The sequence below is a fragment of the Pristiophorus japonicus genome, chromosome 9, assembly GCF_044704955.1.
Source record: "Pristiophorus japonicus isolate sPriJap1 chromosome 9, sPriJap1.hap1, whole genome shotgun sequence".
NCBI classification, from domain to species: domain Eukaryota; kingdom Metazoa; phylum Chordata; class Chondrichthyes; family Pristiophoridae; genus Pristiophorus; species Pristiophorus japonicus.
In genome coordinates, this window is record NC_091985.1 from 128,126,976 (window position 1) to 128,145,550 (window position 18,575).

The following is an 18,575-nucleotide window of genomic DNA, read 5'->3' on the forward strand; positions in this document are numbered from 1 at the left end:
GCCGTCGACCCCCCGCAGCCCGCCCCGCGCGCGGCGCTCTGGCCGTCCCTCTGCCGTCGACCCCCGCCCAGCCCGCCCGCCGCGCCGCGCGCTCTGGCCGTCGACCCCCGCAGCCCGCCCGCGCGCGCGCTCTGGCCGTCGACCCCCCGCAGCCCGCCCGCGCGCGCGGCTCTGGCCGTCGACCCCCCGCAGCCCGCCCGCGCGGCGCTCTGGCCGTCGACCCCCCGCAGCCCCGCCCGCGCGCGCGCCTGGCCGTCGACCCCCCGCAGCCCGCCGCGCGCGCTCTGGCCGTCGACCCCCCGCAGCCCGCCCCGCGCGGCGCGCGCTCTGGCCGTCGACCCCCCGCAGCCCGCGCGCGGCGCGCTCTGGCCGTCGACCCCCCGCAGCCCGCGCGCGCGCGCTCTGGCCGTCGACCCCCGCAGCCCGGCCCGCGCGCGCTCTGCCGTCGACCCCCGCAGCCCGCCCGCGCGCGCGCGCCGCTCTGGCCGTCGACCCCCCGCAGCCCGCCCGCGCGCGCGCTCTGGCCGTCGACCCCCCGCAGCCCGCCGCGCGCGGCTCTGGCCGTCGACCCCCCGCAGCCCGCCCGCGCGCGCGCTCTGGCCGTCGACCCCGCGCGCAGCCCGCCCGCGCCGCTCTGGCCGTCGACCCCCCGCGCCCGCCGCAGCCCGCGCGCGCGCGCGCGCTCTGGCCGTCGACCCCCCGCAGCCCGCCCGCCGCGCGCGCGCGCGCGCTCTGGCCGTCGACCCCCCGCAGCCCGCCCGCGCGCTCTGGCCGTCGACCCCCGCAGCCGCCCGCGCGCGCGCTCTGGCCGTCGACCCCCCGCAGCCCGCCCGCGCGGCGCGCGCGCGCGCTCTGGCCGTCGACCCCCCGCAGCCCGCCGCGCGCGCTCTGGCCGTCGACCCCCCGCAGCCCGCCCGCGCGCGCGCTCTGGCCGTCGACCCCCGCAGCCCGCCCGCGCGCGCTCTGGCCGTCGACCCCCCGCAGCCCGCCCGCGCGCGCGCGCGCTCTGGCCGTCGACCCGCCCGCCCGCGCGCGCGCTCTGGCCGTCGACCCCCCGCAGCCCGCGCCCGCGCGCGCGGCGCGCTCTGGCCGTCGACCCCCCGCAGCCCGCGCGCGCGCGCTCTGGCCGTCGACCCCCGCAGCCCGCCCGCGCGCGCGCTCTGGCCGTCGACCCCCCGCAGCGCCGCGCGCGCGCTCTGGCCGTCGACCCCCCGCAGCCCGCCGCGCGCGCGCGCTCTGGCCGTCGACCCCCCGCAGCCCGCCCGCCGCGCGCGCGCTCTGGCCGTCGACCCCCCGCAGCCCGCCCGCCCGCGCGCGCGCTCTGGCCGTCGACCCCCGCCGCCGCCGCCCGCCCGCGCGCGCGCTCTGGCCGTCGACCCCCCGCAGCCCGCCCGCGCGCGCGCTCTGGCCGTCGACCCCCCGCAGCCCGCCCGCGCGCGCGCTCTGGCCGTCGACCCCCCGCAGCCCGCCCGCGCGCGCGCTCTGGCCGTCGACCCCCCGCAGCCCGCCCGCGCGCGCGCTCTGGCCGTCGACCCCCCGCAGCCCGCCCGCGCGCGCGCTCTGGCCGTCGACCCCCCGCAGCCCCGCGCGCGCGCTCTGGCCGTCGACCCCCCGCAGCCCGCCCGCGCGCGCGCTCTGGCCGTCGACCCCCCGCAGCCCGCCCGCGCGCGCGCTCTGGCCGTCGCCCCCCCGCAGCCGCCCGCGCGCGCGCTCTGGCCGTCGACCCCCCGCAGCCCGCCCGCGCGCGCGCGCTCTGGCCGTCGACCCCGCGCCCCCCGCCCGCGCGCGCGCTCTGGCCGTCGACCCCCCGCAGCCCGCCCGCGCGCGCGCTCTGGCCGTCGACCCCCCGCAGCCCGGCGCGCGCTCTGGCCGTCGACCCCCCGCAGCCCGCCCGCCCGCGCGCGCGCTCTGGCCGTCGACCCCCCGCAGCCCGCTCTGGCCGTCGACCCCCCGCAGCCCGCCCGCGCGCGCGCTCTGGCCGTCGACCCCCCGCAGCCCGCCCGCGCGCGCGCTGGCCGTCGACCCGCCCGCGCCCGCGCCTGGCCGTCGACCCCGCAGCCGCGCGCGCTCTGGCCGTCGACCCCCCGCAGCCCGCGCGCGCGCGCTCTGGCCGTCGACCCCCCGCAGCCCGCCCGCGCGCGCGCGCTCTGGCCGTCGACCCCCCGCAGCCCGCCGCGCGCGCGCTCTGGCCGTCGACCCCCCGCAGCCCGCCCGCGCGCGCGCGCTCTGGCCGTCGACCCCCCGCAGCCCGCCCGCGCGCTCTGGCCGTCGACCCCCCGCAGCCCGCGCGCGCGCGCGCGCTCTGGCCGTCGACCCCCCGCAGCCCGCCGCGCGCGCGCGCGCTCTGGCCGTCGACCCCCGCAGCCCGCCCGCGCGCTCTGGCCGTCGACCCCCGCAGCCCGCCCGCGCGCGCTCTGGCCGTCGACCCCCCGCAGCCCGCCCGCGCGCGCGCGCGCTCTGGCCGTCGACCCCCGCAGCCCGCCCGCGCGCGCGCGCGCTCTGGCCGTCGACCCCCCGCAGCCCCGCGCGCGCTCTGGCCGTCGACCCCCGCAGCCCGCCCGCGCGCGCGCGCGCTCTGGCCGTCGACCCCCGCAGCCCGCCCGCGCGCGCGCGCGCTCTGGCCGTCGACCCCCCGCAGCCCGCGCGCTCTGGCCGTCGACCCCCCGCAGCCCGCCCGCGCGCGCGCGCGCTCTGGCCGTCGCCCGCCCGCCCGCGCGCGCGCTCTGGCCGTCGACCCCCCGCAGCCCGCCCGCCCGCGCGCGCGCGCGCTCTGGCCGTCGACCCCCCGCAGCCCGCGCGCGCGCGCTCTGGCCGTCGACCCCCCGCAGCCCGCCCGCGCGCACGCGCGCTCTGGCCGTCGACCCCCCGCAGCCCGCCCGCCCGCGCGCGCGCTCTGGCCGTCGACCCCCCGCAGCCCGCCCGCCCGCGCGCGCGCTCTGGCCGTCGACCCCCCGCAGCCCGCCCGCCCGCGCGCGCGCTCTGGCCGTCGACCCCCCGCAGCCCGCCCGCCCGCCCGCGCGCGCGCTCTGGCCTTCGACCCCCCGCAGCCCGCCCGCGCGCGCGCTCTGGCCGTCGACCCCACGCAGCCCGCCCGCGCGCGCGCTCTGGCCGTCGACCCCCCGCAGCCCGCCCGCGCGCGCGCTCTGGCCGTCGACCCCCCGCAGCCCGCCCGCGCGCGCGCTATGGCCGTCGACCCCCCGCAGCCCGCCCGCGCGCGCGCTCTGGCCGTCGACCCCCCGCAGCCCGCCGCGCGCGCGCTCTGGCCGTCGACCCCCCGCAGCCCGCCCGCGCGCGCGCTCTGGCCGTCGACCCCCCGCAGCCCGCCCGCGCGCGCGCTCTGGCCGTCGACCCCCCGCAGCCCGCCCGCGCGCGCGCTCTGGCCGTCGACCCCCCGCAGCCCGCCCGCGCGCGCGCTCTGGCCGTCGACCCCCCGCAGCCCGCCCGCCCGCGCGCGCGCTCTGGCCGTCGACCCCCCGCAGCCCGCCCGCGCGCGCGCTCTGGCCGTCGACCCCCCGCAGCCCGCGCGCGCGCGCTGGCCGTCGACCCCCCGCAGCCCGCCCGCGCGCGCGCGCGCGCTCTGGCCGTCGACCCCCCGCAGCCCGCGCGCGCGCTCTGGCCGTCGACCCCCCGCAGCCCGCCCGCGCGCGCGCTCTGGCCGTCGACCCCCCGCAGCCCGCCCGCGCGCGCGCTCTGGCCGTCGACCCCCCGCAGCCCGCCCGCGCGCGCGCTCTGGCCGTCGACCCCCCGCAGCCCGCCCGCGCGCGCGCTCTGGCCGTCGACCCCCCGCAGCCCGCCCGCGCGCGCGCTCTGGCCGTCGACCCCCCGCAGCCCGCCCGCGCGCGCGCTCTGGCCGTCGACCCCCCGCAGCCCGCCCGCGCGCGCGCTCTGGCCGTCGACCCCCCGCAGCCCGCCCGCGCGCGCGCTCTGGCCGTCGACCCCCCGCAGCCCGCCCGCGCGCGCGCTCTGGCCGTCGACCCCCCGCAGCCCGCCCGCGCGCGCGCTCTGGCCGTCGACCCCCCGCAGCCCGCCCGCGCGCGCGCTCTGGCCGTCGACCCCCCGCAGCCCGCCCGCGCGCGCGCTCGCTATCTGGCCGTCGACCCCCCGCAGCCCGCCCGCGCGCGCGCGCTATCTGGCCGTCGACCCCCCGCAGCCCGCCCGCGCGCGCTATCTGGCCGTCGACCCCCCGCAGCCCGCCCGCGCGCGCGCGCTATCTGGCCGTCGACCCCCCGCGCGCGCGCGCTATCTGGCCGTCGACCCCCCGCAGCCCGCCCGCGCGCGCGCGCTCTGGCCGTCGACCCCCCGCAGCCCGCCCGCGCGTGCGCTCTGGCCGTCGACCCCCCGCAGCCCGCCCGCGCGCGCGCTCTGTCCCTCGACCCCCCGCAGCCCGCCCGCGCGCGCGCTCTGTCCCTCGACCCCCCGACGACCCCGCCCGCGCGCGCTCCGTCCCTCTCCTCAAAACTATGGACCATTTCGCCTAACATCTGTGTTTGGAAAAATGCTGGAGTCCATTATTAAGGAAGCAGTAGCGGGACATTTGGAAAAGCATGATTCAATCAAGCAGTCAGCATGGTATTATGAAAGGGAAATCATGTTTGACAAATTTGCTGCAGTTCTTTGAGGATGGAATGTGTAGCGTGGATAAGAGGGAACTAGTGGATGTGGTGTATTTGGATTTCCAGAAGGCATTCGATAAGGTGCCACATAAGAGGTTACTGCACAAGATAAAAGTTCACTAGGTTGGGGGTAATATATCAGCATGGATAGAGGATTGGCTAATTAACAGAAAACAGAGAGTCGGGATAAATGGGTCATTTTCAGGTTGGCAAACAGTAACTAGTGGGGTGCCGCACGGATCGGTGCTGGTTCCTCAACTATTTATAATTTATATTAATGACTTGAATGAAGGGACCGAATGTAATGCAGTTAAGTTTGCTGATCCAAAGATGGGTGGGAAAGCAAATTGTTGTTGCCAAATTAAGTTAATCTAAGGGTTAAGTCATGGCAAGAGAGCTCGGACACTTATGCTCCTCCTGTGCTATGTGGGAAATCAGGGACGCTTCCAGTGTCCCTGATGACTACATGTGTGGGAAGTGTATTCGGCTGCAGCACCCGATAGACCGCACTGCGACACTGGAGCTACGGATGGATTTACTCTGGAGCATCTGCGATGTTGAGGGTCCCCTGCGGTCATCCCCCTGCAAAACAGATACACCGCTTTGGGTACTGTTGATGGGGATGACTCATCAGGGGAGAGCAGCAGCAGCCAAATTCATGGCATCCTGGGTGGCTCTGCTGCACAGGAGGGCAAGAAAAAGAGTGGGAGAGCTATAGTGGTAGGAGATTCTATTGTAAGGGGAATAGATAGACGTTTCAGCGGCCGCAATCGAGTCTCCAGGATGGTATGTTGCCGCCTTGGTACAAGGGTCAAGGATGTCTCGGAGCGGCTGCAGGACATTTTGAAGGTGAACAGCCAGTTGTCGTGGTGCATATAGGTACCAACGATATAGGTAAAAAACCGGGATGAGGTCCTACAATACAAACTTAGGGAGCTCGGAGCTAAATTTTAAAAGTAGGACCTCAAAAGTAGCAATCTCAGGATTGCTACCAGTGCCATGTGCTAGTCAGAGTAGGAATCGCAGGATAGCTCAGATGAATACGTGGCTTGAGGAGTGGTGCAGAAGGGAGGGATTCAAATTCCTGGCACATTGGAACCGGTTCTGGAGAGGTGGGACCAGTACAAACCGGAACCAATGTCCGAGGGGGAGTGTGTGCTAGTGCTTTGGGGAGGGGTTAAACTAATATGGCAGGGGGATGGAAACCTATGCAGGGAGACAGAGGGAAGTAGAATGGGGGTAGAAGCAAAAGATAGAAAAAAGAAAAGTAAAAGTGGAAGGCAGAGAAACCCAAGGCAAAAAGCAAAAAGGGCCACATTACAGCAAAATTCTAAAGGGGCAAAGTGTGTTCAAAAGACAATCCTGAAAGCTCTGTGCCTCAATGCGAGGAGTATTCTTAATAAGGTGGACGAACTAACTGCGCAGATAGCAGTTGATGGATATGATGTAATTGGCATCATGGAGACATGGCTCCAGGGTGACCAAGGCTGGGAACTCAACATCCAGGAAGGATAGACAGAAAGGAAAAGGAGGTGGGGTGACATTGCTGGTTAAAGAAGAAATTAAGGTAATAGTAAAGAAGGACATTAGCTTGGAAGATGTGGAATTGGTATGGGTGGAGCTGCGGAATACCAAAGGGCGGAAAACGTTACTGGGAGTTGTGTACAGACCACCAAACAGTAGTCGTGAGGTTGGGGACAGCATCAAACAAGAAATTCGGGATGCGTGCAATAAAGGTACAGCAGTTATCATGGGCGACTTTAATCTACATATACATTGAGCTCGTCAAACTGGTAGCAATGCGGTGGAGGAGGATTTCCTGGAGTGTATTCGGGATAGTTTTCTCGACCAATATGTTGAGGAACCAACTAGACGGCTGGCCATCCTCGACTGGGTGATGTGTAATGAGAAAGGACTAATTAGCAATCTTGTTGTGCGAGGCCCCTTGGGTGAAGATTGACCATAATATGGTAGAATTCTTTATTAAGATGAAGAGTGACACAATTCATTCAGAGACTAGGGTCCTGAACTTGAGGGAAGGTAACTTCGATGGTATGAGACGTGAATTGGCTAGAGTGGCTAGTGATACTTAGGGTTGATGGTGGATAGGCAATGGCAAACATTTCAAGATCAATGGATGAATTTCAACAATTGTGCATCCCTGTCTGGAGTAAAAATAAAACGGGGAAGGTGGATCAACCGTGGCTAACAAGGGAAATTAAAGATACTGTTAAATCCAAGGAAGAGGCATATGAATTGGCCAGAAAAAGCAGCAAACCTGAGGACTGGGAGAATTTTACAATACAGCAGAGGAGGACAAAGTGTTTAATTAGGAGGGGGTGGAAATAGAGTATTAGAGGAAGCTTGCTGGGAACATAAAAACTGACTGCAAAAGCTTCTATAGCTATGTGAAGAGAAAAAGATTAGTGACGACAAACCCTTGCAGTCAGATTCAGGTGAATTTATAATGGGGAACAAAGAAATGGCCGACCAGTTAAACAAATACTTTTGTTCTGTCTTCACGAAGGAAGACACAAATAACCTTCCGGAAATACTAGGGGACCGAGGGTCTAGTGAGAAGGAGGAACTGAAGGAAATCCTTATTAGGCGGGAAATTGTGTTTGGGAAATTGATGGGATTGAAGGCTGATAAATCCCCAGGGCCTGATAGTCTGTATCCCAGAGTACTTAAGGAAATAGCCCGAGAAATAGTGGATGCATTGGTGATCATTTTCCAATAATCTATCGACTCTGGATCAGTTCCTATGGACTGGAGGGTAGCGAATGTAATACCACTTCTTAAAAAAGGAGGGAGAGAGAAAATGGGGAATTTTAGACCGGTTAGCCTGACATCAGTAGTGGGGAAAATGTTGGAATCAATTATTAAAGATGAAATAGCAGCGCATTTGGAAAGCAGTGAAAGGATCGGTCCAAGTCAGCATGGATTTATGAAAGGAAATCATGCTTGACAAATCTTCAAGAATTTTTTGAGGATGTAACTGGTTGAGTGGACAAGGGAGAACCAGTGGATGTGTTGTATTTGGACTTTCAAAAGACTTTTGACAAGGTCCCACACAAGGGATTGGTTTGCAAAATTAAAGCACATGGTATTGGGGGTAATGTACTGATGTGGATAGAGAACTGGTTGGCAGACAGGAAGCAGAGAGTCGGGATAAACGGGTCCTTTTCAGAATGGCAGGCAGTGACTAGTGGGGTGCCGCAGGGCTCAGTGCTGGAACCTCAGCTATTTACAATATACATTAGTGATTTAGATGAAGGAATTGAGTGTAATATCTCCAATTTTGCAGATGATACTAAGCTGGGTGGCAGTGTGAGCTGTGAGGAGGACGCTAAGAGGCTGCAGGGTGACTTGGACAGGTTAGGTGAGTGGGCAAATGCATGGCAGATGCAATATAATGTGGATAAATGTGAGGTTATCCACTTTGGGGGCAAAAACACGAAGGCAGAATATTATCTGAGTGACGGCAGATTAGGAAAAGGGGAGGTGCAACGAGACCTGGGTGTCATGGTTCATCAGTCATTGAAAGTTGGCATGCAGATACAGCAGGCGGTGAAGAAGGCAAATTGTATGTTGGCCTTCATAGCTAGGGGTTTTGAGTATTGGAGAAGGGAGGTCTTACTGCAGTGTACAGGGCCTTAGTGGGGCCTCACCTGGAATATTGTGTTCAGTTTTGGTCTAATCTGAGTAAGGACGTTCTTGCTATTGAGGGAGTGCAGCGAAGGTTCACCAGACTGATTCCCGGATGGCAAGACTGACATATGAGGAGAGACTAGATCGACTGGCCCTTATTCACTGGAGTTTAGAATGATGAGAGGGGATCTCATAGAAACATATAAAATTCTGACGGGACTGGACAGGTAAGATGCAGGAAGAATGTTCCCGATGTTGGGGAAGTCCAGAACCAGGGGACATAGTCTAAGGATCAGGGGTAAGCCATTTCGGACTGAGATGAGGAGAAACTTCTTCACTCAGAGAGTTGTTAACCTGTGGAATTCCCTACTGCAGAGAGTTGTTGATGTCAGTTCATTGGATATATTCAAGAGGGAGTTAGATATGGCCCTTACCGATAAAGGGATCAAAGGGTATGGAGAGATAGCAGGAAAGGGGTACTGAAGTGAATGATCAGCCATGATCTTATTGAATGGTGGTGCAGGCTCAGAGGGCTGAATGGCCTACTCCTGCTCCTATTTTCTATGTTTCTATTATAATTTAAATGGTGAAAAATTGCAAAGTACTGCAGTACAGAGGACCTGGGGGTCCTTGTGCGTGAAACACAAAAAGTTTGTATGCAGGTAAAACAAATAATCAGGAAGGCAACTGAAATGTTGGCCTTTATTGCAAGGGGGATAGAGTATAAAAGCAGAGAAATCCTGCTACAGCTGTACAGGGTATTGGTAAGGCCACACCTAGAATACTTCGTACAGTTTTGGTCTCCGTATTTAAGGAAGGATATACTTGCATTGGAGGCTATTCAGAGAAGGTTCACTAGGTTGATACCAGAGATGAGGGGGTTGACTTATGAAGATGGGTTGAGTAGGTTGGGCCTATACACATTGGAGTTCAGAAGAATGAGAGGTGATCTTATTGAAACGTACAAGATAATGAGGGGGCTCGACATGGTGGATGCAGAGAGGTTATTTCCATTCATAGAGGAAACTAAAACTAGGGGACATATTCTCAGTCTTAAATGGGGCCGCCCATTTAAAACTGAGATGAGGAGTAATTTCTTCTCTCGGAAGGTTGTAAACCTATGGAGTTTTGTCCCCCAGAGAGCTGTTGAGGCTGGCTTATTGAATATATTTAAGGCGGAGATGGACAGATTTTTGAGCGATATGGGAGTAAAGGGTTATGGGGAGCAGGCATGGAAGAGGAGCTGAGTCCATGATCAGATCAGCCATGATCTTATTGAATGGCAGAGTCGGCTCGATGGGCCAAATGGCCTACTCCTGCTTCTATTTCTTATGTTCTTATGTCCTTTCAACCCAGTGCACAAATATCATTACATATATACATAGTACTAGAATAAAGTTATTGGCAGGAGAACACCATTTAGCTGACTGTTCAAAATTTCCTTTTCCAAACATCCCTTCAAATTTATTATTAATTATACAACTTATAGTCCTAAATTCCCTTTTCTAACAGAAATTCATCCAGTCTTTTTTTCAACCTGCCATTGTTTTCTGTATCACCGCCCTGCTTGGTAATCTGTCCCATTGTTCTATTGCCCTGGTAGTAAATTTCTATTGCCTTGGTAGTAAATTAAAAGTTCCTTCAATATTTTCTTTTCTTTTTGACACATTTAACTCAAAAGTTCTGTCCATTGATTGAATCGTTCCTGAATCCTATGCTTGCCGAAACTTTCCAGGACTCAAATTCTCCATACCCATTCTCAATTGGCACTAGTTTTTTGAACAAAAAATCCTATCTATAAATTATTTGATAAACTTGAATAAATCATGATTTCTATACCTTCACTGTGCTGTTGATCACCTTCAGATCGGATGCTGTCATTGAAAGAACGTGTCCACTACAAAGTAAATCTGTTTCCGTGAACTCCACGGTATAGATTTTTGACAGGATGAATGAAAATGATTTTGAGGCATGTGATCTTCACTTTTTTGAACTTTGACATCTTGACTATTCAATGATATTAGCACGTGTTGTATTTTTATGAGAGGTTATTTACCGTCCCATGAGGGTGTGCAGGATCATCCAGGTTATTAATCTTATGGGCAAGCCAGCAGAGCCTGCTTTCAGACCAGCACCAGTTCGCCTCTTGGGCAAATTGTAAGTGCGCATGATAAATATAAACAATTACATTTTATTCTGGAATTGTCGGCAAGCAACTTCCTTTAATTTGGCATCTCTCCACAAGTGTCGCTAATATTTTTGAACGAAGCAGTTCTGGGGGTAATTAACCTTTGCCCCACCTTCAGTCCATAGCAGTACACTTTGGCATCCCTGTACAAAGAACCACTTAGTCTGTTATCCTCTACATAACTTGTTTTTTTTTGTAAATACCTGTAGAAAGAAAGCAGTTGCTTTGAGGGTTTTTGAATATGTACAAAAACACAGGTAACCATTAAATGAGTATTAGCCCTAAGGAAGATTTATTTTTAAAGCCAATTCAGTAGACGCCGGTTGTGTTATAGAATGCACTATTGAGCAACAGAAATAATGGAATCCGTCGTTAATTCTAGATCAGTTGATATATTTTAAAGGGGAATTGTGAAGTTGGGAAGAGCAGGGAACACAACAGAGTGGAAGGAAGGAAGACTTACATTTCGATGGCGCCTTTCACAGCCTCTTAAGTCCCAATGTGCTTTATAGCCAATGAAGTACAGCAAGAAAAAAGAAAATGTTAATCTGGCTAAGGTAACTTATTCAATACTATGTTCAACATTTTGTGAGATGAAGTGTATTTTACCATATGTTTTACTTTTAGGGATCAAGAATCCAATCTTAGTTGCAAATAAACTGTTAAGTGAAGCACAGAAGGGGAAGCTCTCTGCTGGCAGAATTCCTCCTTGGTAATTTTTTTTTCTTACGATTCTGGTTTCGGTTTTTTGTTGCTTAGGTTTTTATTGCATGATAGTTTCTAAAGTTGTGCATAACCATAACTTTATGTATTTATAAAGTAAGCATTTTTCTCTCTGGTTTATGCAATTCATGTATGTACACCTGTGTGAACATAGTAATAAAGAAATTGCAGCTGATAAAGAAATAACCACTTTAGAGATCTGTGTACCTTTTCATTCCAGTCTAACTTCAAGTATATAGGACAAGATAGTTAGGGATGACCCAACAGCTGCAAAGTTCCTTTGAGATACCTTGAGCATATGATAAAACACAATATAAATGGAAGTTAATTTTGTTTTTATCTATCATTTGTGCTGCTCTGAGACCAGAAAGTAGTAGTAATGATTTAAACATAAAGACATAAGAATTAGGAGCAAGAATAGGCCAATTGGCCCCTCGAGCCTGCTCCGCCATTTAATAACATCATGGCTGATCTGATCTTGCCCTCAGCTCCATTTCCCTGCCCGCTTCCCATAACCCTTCACTCCCTTATCGCTCAAAAATCTGTCTATCTCCACCTTAAAATATATTCAATGACCCAGCCTCCACATCTCTCTGGGGCACAGAATTCCACAGCTTTACGACCCTTTGAGAGAAGAAATTTCTCCTCATCTCAGTTCTAAATGGGCGACCCCTTATTCTGAAACTATGCCCCCTCGTTCTAGATTCCCCCGCAAGTGGAAATATCCTCTCTGCATCCACCATGTCGAGCCCCCTCAGTATCTTATACGTTTCAATAAGATCACCTCTCAATCTTCTAAACCCCTATGATTATAGGCCCAATCTGCTCAACCTTTCTTCATAAGTGAACCCCTTCATCTCTGGAATCAACCGAGTGAACCTTCTCTGAACTGCCTCCAATCAATGCAAGTATATCCTTCTTTAAATAAGGAGATCAAAACTGTACACAATACTCGAGTTGTGGCCTCACCAATACTCTGTACTCGCCAATCCTCTTCTCGATCCTCCTTGCTGCTATGCTCCATCTCACTCAACAAGCTCCCTGCTGGAGTGGAACTAAACTATAGAACTCGTGGGAATCTGTTCAACCTTCATCGCCTCCGGGCCAGATCCAAGCTCGTCTCATCCTCCGTAATCGAACTACAGTACGCGGACATTCAGAGGTTGAACTTCAAGCCATTGTCAGCATCTTCACCGAGGCGTACAAAAGCATGGGCCTTACACTAAACATCCATAAGACAAAGATCCTTCACCAATGTGACCCCCCACCTCACAGCACTGCCCCTCGGTCATCAAAATCCACGGCGCAGCCTTGGACAACGTGGACCACTTTCCATACCTCGGGAGCCTACTTTCAGCAAGGGCAGACATAGACGACGAGGTCCAACACCGCCTTCAGTGCGCCCACACAGCCTTCAGTCGCCTGAGGAAGAGAGTGTTCGAAGACCAGGACCTCAAATCTGGCACCAAGCTTATGATCTACGTCATCATGATAGGTAGTCCCTCGAAATCAAGGAAGACTTGCTTGCACTCTAAAAGTGAGTTCTTGGGTGATTGTACAGTCCAATATGGGAATTACAGTCTCTGTCATAGGTGGGACAGACAGTCATTGAAGGGTGGGTGGGGAGTCTGGTTTGCCGCACACTCCTTCCTGTACATGTTTTCTGCATGGTCTCGGCGACTAGACTCTAGGTGCTCAGCGTCCTCCCGGATACTCTTCCTCCACTTAGGGCGGTCTTTGGCCAGGGGTTCACAGGTGTCGATGGGGATGTTGCACTTTATCAAGGAGGCTTTGAGGGTGTCCTTGAATCGTTTCCTCTGCCCACCTGGGGATCGCTTGCCGTGTCGGAGTTCTGAGTAGAGCGCTTGCTTAAGGAGTCTCGTGTCGGGCATACAGCAAATCAGACTTCCCACCCTTTCCTTCAATGACTGTGATGATGATCTGAATGAAAATGGTATTTGAGCCATGTACCACCAATAAAATGTAATCGTAGGTGTTAGATCTCTTAATTTCCAATGAAATACGAACTCCGATGGTAGTTTTAACTTTTTAATCTTGGCAGAGAGTAACAAGCTGCTGGCTGATTGCCAGTTTCTTTGTATTACTGAAACCACATGGCCAAAATGGCTGTATTTATACCTGGATCATTTTACAGAAAAGAACTCGCCTTCTTTGACCTTATTGGCTCAATTGAAAGTCTTTTAACGTTTTAATTGGCTCGCTACCCATGGTCCGAAAATGTCAAGTTGATTGATGACTTAATGCAATGTGGCCTGTGTTTTTTCACAGCCTGTCTAAATGCAGCCTGTTTGAATTCTCTCTCAGTTGGGCGGAACTTGCCAATCAACAAGTAGCGAGCAGGCATGAAAGCTCTTAAACAAGAAGTACTATGGAGATACAAAAATTATGAATCATTAGCCATTAGGAAACTGTTACCAATGGGCCAAATTTTGGCAATGACTTGCATCAATTTTTTTGGAGCAAGTTGTTTTTTCTGGCGTAAGTTTAAAAAGTGCTATTTTCCCCCAAAATTTTGCTCCAGAGTAAGTCAGTTAGGTACGATTTTTTTTAGTTCAGTTTTTTTTTCAAAAGGGGGCGTTCCCAGACACTTACGCCAGTTTTGGCCATTTATGCCACTTTGACCCACTAAAACTTAGTCCAAATCGACTTAGGTCGGCGTATGTGGCCAGCTCTGAACAACATTGCGGGCAGTTAAGAATTCGGCGCAGGTTAAAAGCACCAACACTTACAAAGCACTAAACAAAGTGCAAAAATAAACATTCAATAACAAAAAAAAGAAGGAAGCTGAGGACCTGCACCAAGATTTACAAAGCACTAAACAAACCACAAAAAGTAATAAGCAATCAATTAATAACAAATAAAAAAATAGAAGTCCTACCTTTATGCCAGAATCAAGCTTTTTTTAAAGGCCCCCTCCACCCACATCTAAACACTCTCTCTCTCTCTCTCTCTCTCTCTCTACGTCCCTCTCCTTCCCCTATCAAAGCACTCTCTTCCCTCCCCCCACCCCCCCACCCCTCCAAAACTCTCTAGCGCAACCATCAATAAATAAAACTGAATCCTACCCCGGACTGGGAAGTCGGCCGACTGGTGCGGGAGGCCACTCGGCCGGGGATAGGGTGCAGTGAAAATCGGGGCGTCCCTTCAGCAGGGAATGGGGCTGCGAACAATTGGGTCCTGTTCACAGCCCGCAGGACATGCTGGGAGGGCGAGGAGCATGCGTGCAGACTTCACTGTGCGTGCGGACAGCTGCCAGCAGTGCTTTCTGCTCTGGCCTGTTGCTCCGCCCCCCTCCACTTCACTAGCTACGCCACGCTGGGACAACGGAGAGTCGGCAGAGCGGACAGGATGTGGCCCCTTTTTTTTCGGCGCCGTTTCCACAAATGCGCCGAAAAAAGGGGTTGGGGAAAATTGGACCCAATAAAACTAGCAAGGAAAAAAATAGTAACCAACAAAATAGCTTGGAACTATTTTTTGAAAATTGTTTTGGCAGCAATCTTTTGCATCGAACCAGATGAGGTTGTACTAAAAATAATATTTGTTATAAATGGACACAAAATTATATAATTTACAACAATAACATTAAACGTAGGGTTTCTATTGTGTGCTTGAAAGGACTGCATGAACGCTTCCACCTGGAGGCCATTCTCTGGCTCCGAAATCCAGTGCTTGAATTTTATAGGTCTCGGTTGAAAAGTCTCCTCCAAAGTAGCAGAATGCACAAATGTCACTCTGTCAGACTACAAGTCCCAGAATACAGCAGTGCTATCCTGATGAAATGTAACTCCCAGAATGCAACATAAAGCTTCCATCCCTCTTTTCCACACTGGTCTGTCTTTTCCCTCTTCCCTGAACTTTCTTTGTATCCCCTTTCCTGATTCCCAGTCCACTGGCTACACTCTCTCCCTCTGATCTTTCTTATGTGTTTATTTACTTGGAACTATGAAACAGATGAACCCCTAGTTCAAGCAGGGAGAGTGGCTAAATATTAAAAATGTTATGTTCCACCCTTTCTTACATACTGTTGCCCAGTCCATACTGAGACCATGATCAACATCTCAATCACACTTCAACTTACCTGTGAGAAACATCACTCCAGATGCACTCATGAATAATTAAATTCTTGACTATCGATATTTTGTGGCATATTTGGACACATTTTCCACTTATAGGCCCCAAGTTTCCACATGATTTGCTCCTGATTTTTAGGAGCAACTGGTGGAGAACGGAGTATCTTAGAAATCGCAATTCTCCATATTTAAGTTTTCTGCAGTTCTAGTCATGTAGAACAGTTTCACTTTGGAACAGAATTTTTTTTTCAAAAGGGGGCGTGTCCAGCCACTGACGCCTGATTTGAAAGTTTCCACAGTGAAAACGTACTCCAAACTAACTTAGAATGGAGCAAGTGAAGATTTTTGTAGGCCTGAAAAAACCTTGTCTACACATTAAAAAATCAGGCGCAGGTTACAAATTAGGCGTCCAGAACGGGGTGACGGGAAGGGAAGTCATTACATTCTACAATAAATCCTTAGTTATACTTATACAAATATTATACAAATAATTCCAACCTGAATAAAAATTTATAAACAAATAAAAGATTAAATAAACCATGTTCCTACCTGTATGAAAGTGCTTCAGGCAGGGAGAAGGCTGCAGGAAGCCTCACAAGTTGAGGCAGCTGTTCCCGACGGCAGCGGGGGGGAGGCAGTGAGGAGGCAGCCGTTCCCGACGACAGGGGCGGGGGGGGGGAGGAGGCAGTGAGGGCCCGACCGACGGCAGTGAGGGGGGAGGCAGGGAGGAGGCAGCTGTTCCCGACGGCAGGGCAGGGGGGAGGAGGCAGTGAGGGCCCGACCGACGGCAGGGAGGAGGCAGCCGTTCCCGACGGCAGGGGACGGGGTCGGAGGCAGTGAGGGCCCGACCGACGGCAGCGGGGGGGAGGCAGGGAGAAGGCAGCCGTTCCCGACGGCAGGGGGGGTGGAGGAGGCAGTGAGGACCCGACCAACGGCAGTGGGGGGGGGAGGCAGCCGTTCCCGACGGCACGGGGGTAGTGGAGGCAGTGAGGGCCCGACCGACGGCAGCGGGGGGGAGGCAGTGAGAAGGCTGCAGGAAGCCTCAGAAGTTGAGGCAGCCAGCCTCCCCACCCCTGCCGTCGGTCGGGCCCGTCGGAAAACGGCTGCCTCAACTTCTGAGGCTTCCTGCATCCTTCTCACTGCTGCAAGAAGCCTCAGTGCTGATCATGGAAGGGCAATGTGGTTTTATTAAAAAATGTTAAAAATTGAACAGCTACAAAGAACTACAAAAATGGCCGCGTGCCAATGTTTCCTTCACACTGCGCGTGCGCGAGCGCTCCAACGCGCACCTGCAGTGTTGCCGGCACGAAAAAAACTCATTTAAATGGTACCCGCCCCCTCCTACTTACAAAATCGGCGCAAGTGGTCGGCTTCGCCCCCTGGGTGCCGCGCCAAGCTGACATCAAGCTACAAAGCGCTCGAGAATAGCGCGTTTTTTTTTTCAGGCGCCGTTTTCGGCGCGAAAAACGGGCGCCCAGCTCGGAGGGACACCTGTTTTGCCGCGTGTGGAAACTTGGGGCCATAGAAGAGACTTAAATAAGCTCATCTGAAGGAAAGATTTTGTTTTCCCACTAACTACTTAACTGATGTATTGGAAATCCATACTAGTGACGTGTAATTTTCATCCCTGCTGGTGCTGACTTCTGATGTGGTATGATGGCATATTTTTACAGTCAGTATTAACTTGAACTTAATATATAGAGCACTCGACTGTAGTCAGTGTAAAGTGAAATACTGACATTGCTCAGAAATGGTTACCAATCATTATGCTCTGCTAATTCTTGCATTGGTTTAATGCAGAAATGTTATTTCCGCAGAGGTCCTGTGCTTTTGTCCTTCTATTCTAAAATCCTATTGGCCTCAATTGTGCATTAAGAGAAATAGTTGTATGTAGAATAATAAGTAACAGTGATTTTACGAGGTACAGATAGTAATCTAAATGAATATTTCAAATGACAAACTGAACAAGTGAAGCTTAATCTTTTTAATAAGAAGTCATCTGAACTGTGAGATTAGATTGCAGTTTTGAACTTGGTCTTTGTTTGCCCATCCTATGTTGTAGTGTGTACTACGCTTTTATATTGTGGTTTTATTCCGCTTTGGTTAATTTTGTACTAGTAGTGGTTTTCTCTTGACAGCACAATTTAAAACATTGCTGCAGTATTGGTTCATATTTTTTTCCTGCTGTATTGAAGGATGTCAGTGCTAACAAATTTTCAATTTTAGATACTTGTGGTTAACTTGCAGATAAGTTGAGGAGGGGCTTCTGGCCTGTGACCATCAGGATTGTGGGATTTTGCATCACCTGGGGGAGAGGGCAACTCCAAGAGAAGGGTTTTCATGAAAATAATAATTTTAATGGGAATGGTAGCATAGTGGTTTTGTTACTGGACCAGTAACCCAGAAGCCTGTACTAATGATCTGGAGATGGGAGTTCAACTCTCACCGCGATAGCTAGGGAATTTAAGTTCAGTTAATTAAATAAATCTGGAATAAAAAGCTAGTATCCGTAATGGTGACCACTAAACTATTGTAAAAACCCATCTTGTTCATTAATGTCCTTTAGGGAAGGAAATCTTCCGTCCTTACCTGGTGTGGTCTATGTGTGACTCCAGACACACAGCAATGTGGTTGACTCTTAACTGACCTCTGAAATGGCCTAGCAAGCCACTCCGTTGTACCAAACAGCTACAAAAAACAATAATAAGACTCGAACCGAATGGACCACCCGGCATCAACCCAGGCACCGGCTTCGGACACGATAAGTGCACACCCAGCCCAGTCGACCTTGCAAAGTCCTCCTCACTAACATCTGGGAGTGCTCTCCCACAGACTTGTCGAGCACAGCCTGACATAGTCATACTCACAGAATCATACCTTTCAGCCAATGTCTCAGACTCCTCCATCACCATCCCTGGGCATGTTCTGTACCACCAGCAGGACAGACCCAACAGGGGTGGCTGCACAGTGGGAAACAATCAGGAGGGAGTGGCTCTGGGAGTTGTCAGAATTGTTTCCAGACTCCATGAAGTCTCATGGCTTCAGGTCTAGCAGAGACAAAGAAACCTCCTGCTGATTACCACCTACCGCCCTCCCTTAGATGATGAATCAGTACTCATCCATGTTGAACACCACTTGGAAGAAGCATCAAGGGTCGCTGGGCAACAGAGTGTACTTTGAGTGGGGGACTTATGTCCATCACCAAGAGTGGCTCAGTAGCAGCACAGCTGGCCGAATCCTGAAGGACATAGCTGTCAAACTGGACCTGCGGCAGCTGGTGAGTGACTCAACATGACGGAAAAATCTACT

General features: G+C 54.6%; 1 protein-coding gene across 7 annotated transcripts in view; it reads left to right on the top strand.

Moving 5' to 3' along the window:
• tasp1 (taspase, threonine aspartase, 1) overlaps positions 1–18,575 on the top strand; it is a 174,854-nt gene that overhangs the window by 36,005 nt on the left and 120,274 nt on the right. For all 7 annotated transcript variants that reach the window (XM_070889833.1, XM_070889835.1, XM_070889834.1 and 4 more), the window contains one exon: positions 11,080–11,164. In XM_070889833.1, coding sequence (XP_070745934.1) covers positions 11,080–11,164 — 85 coding nt within the window. The remainder of the gene's footprint in view (positions 1–11,079; positions 11,165–18,575) is intronic.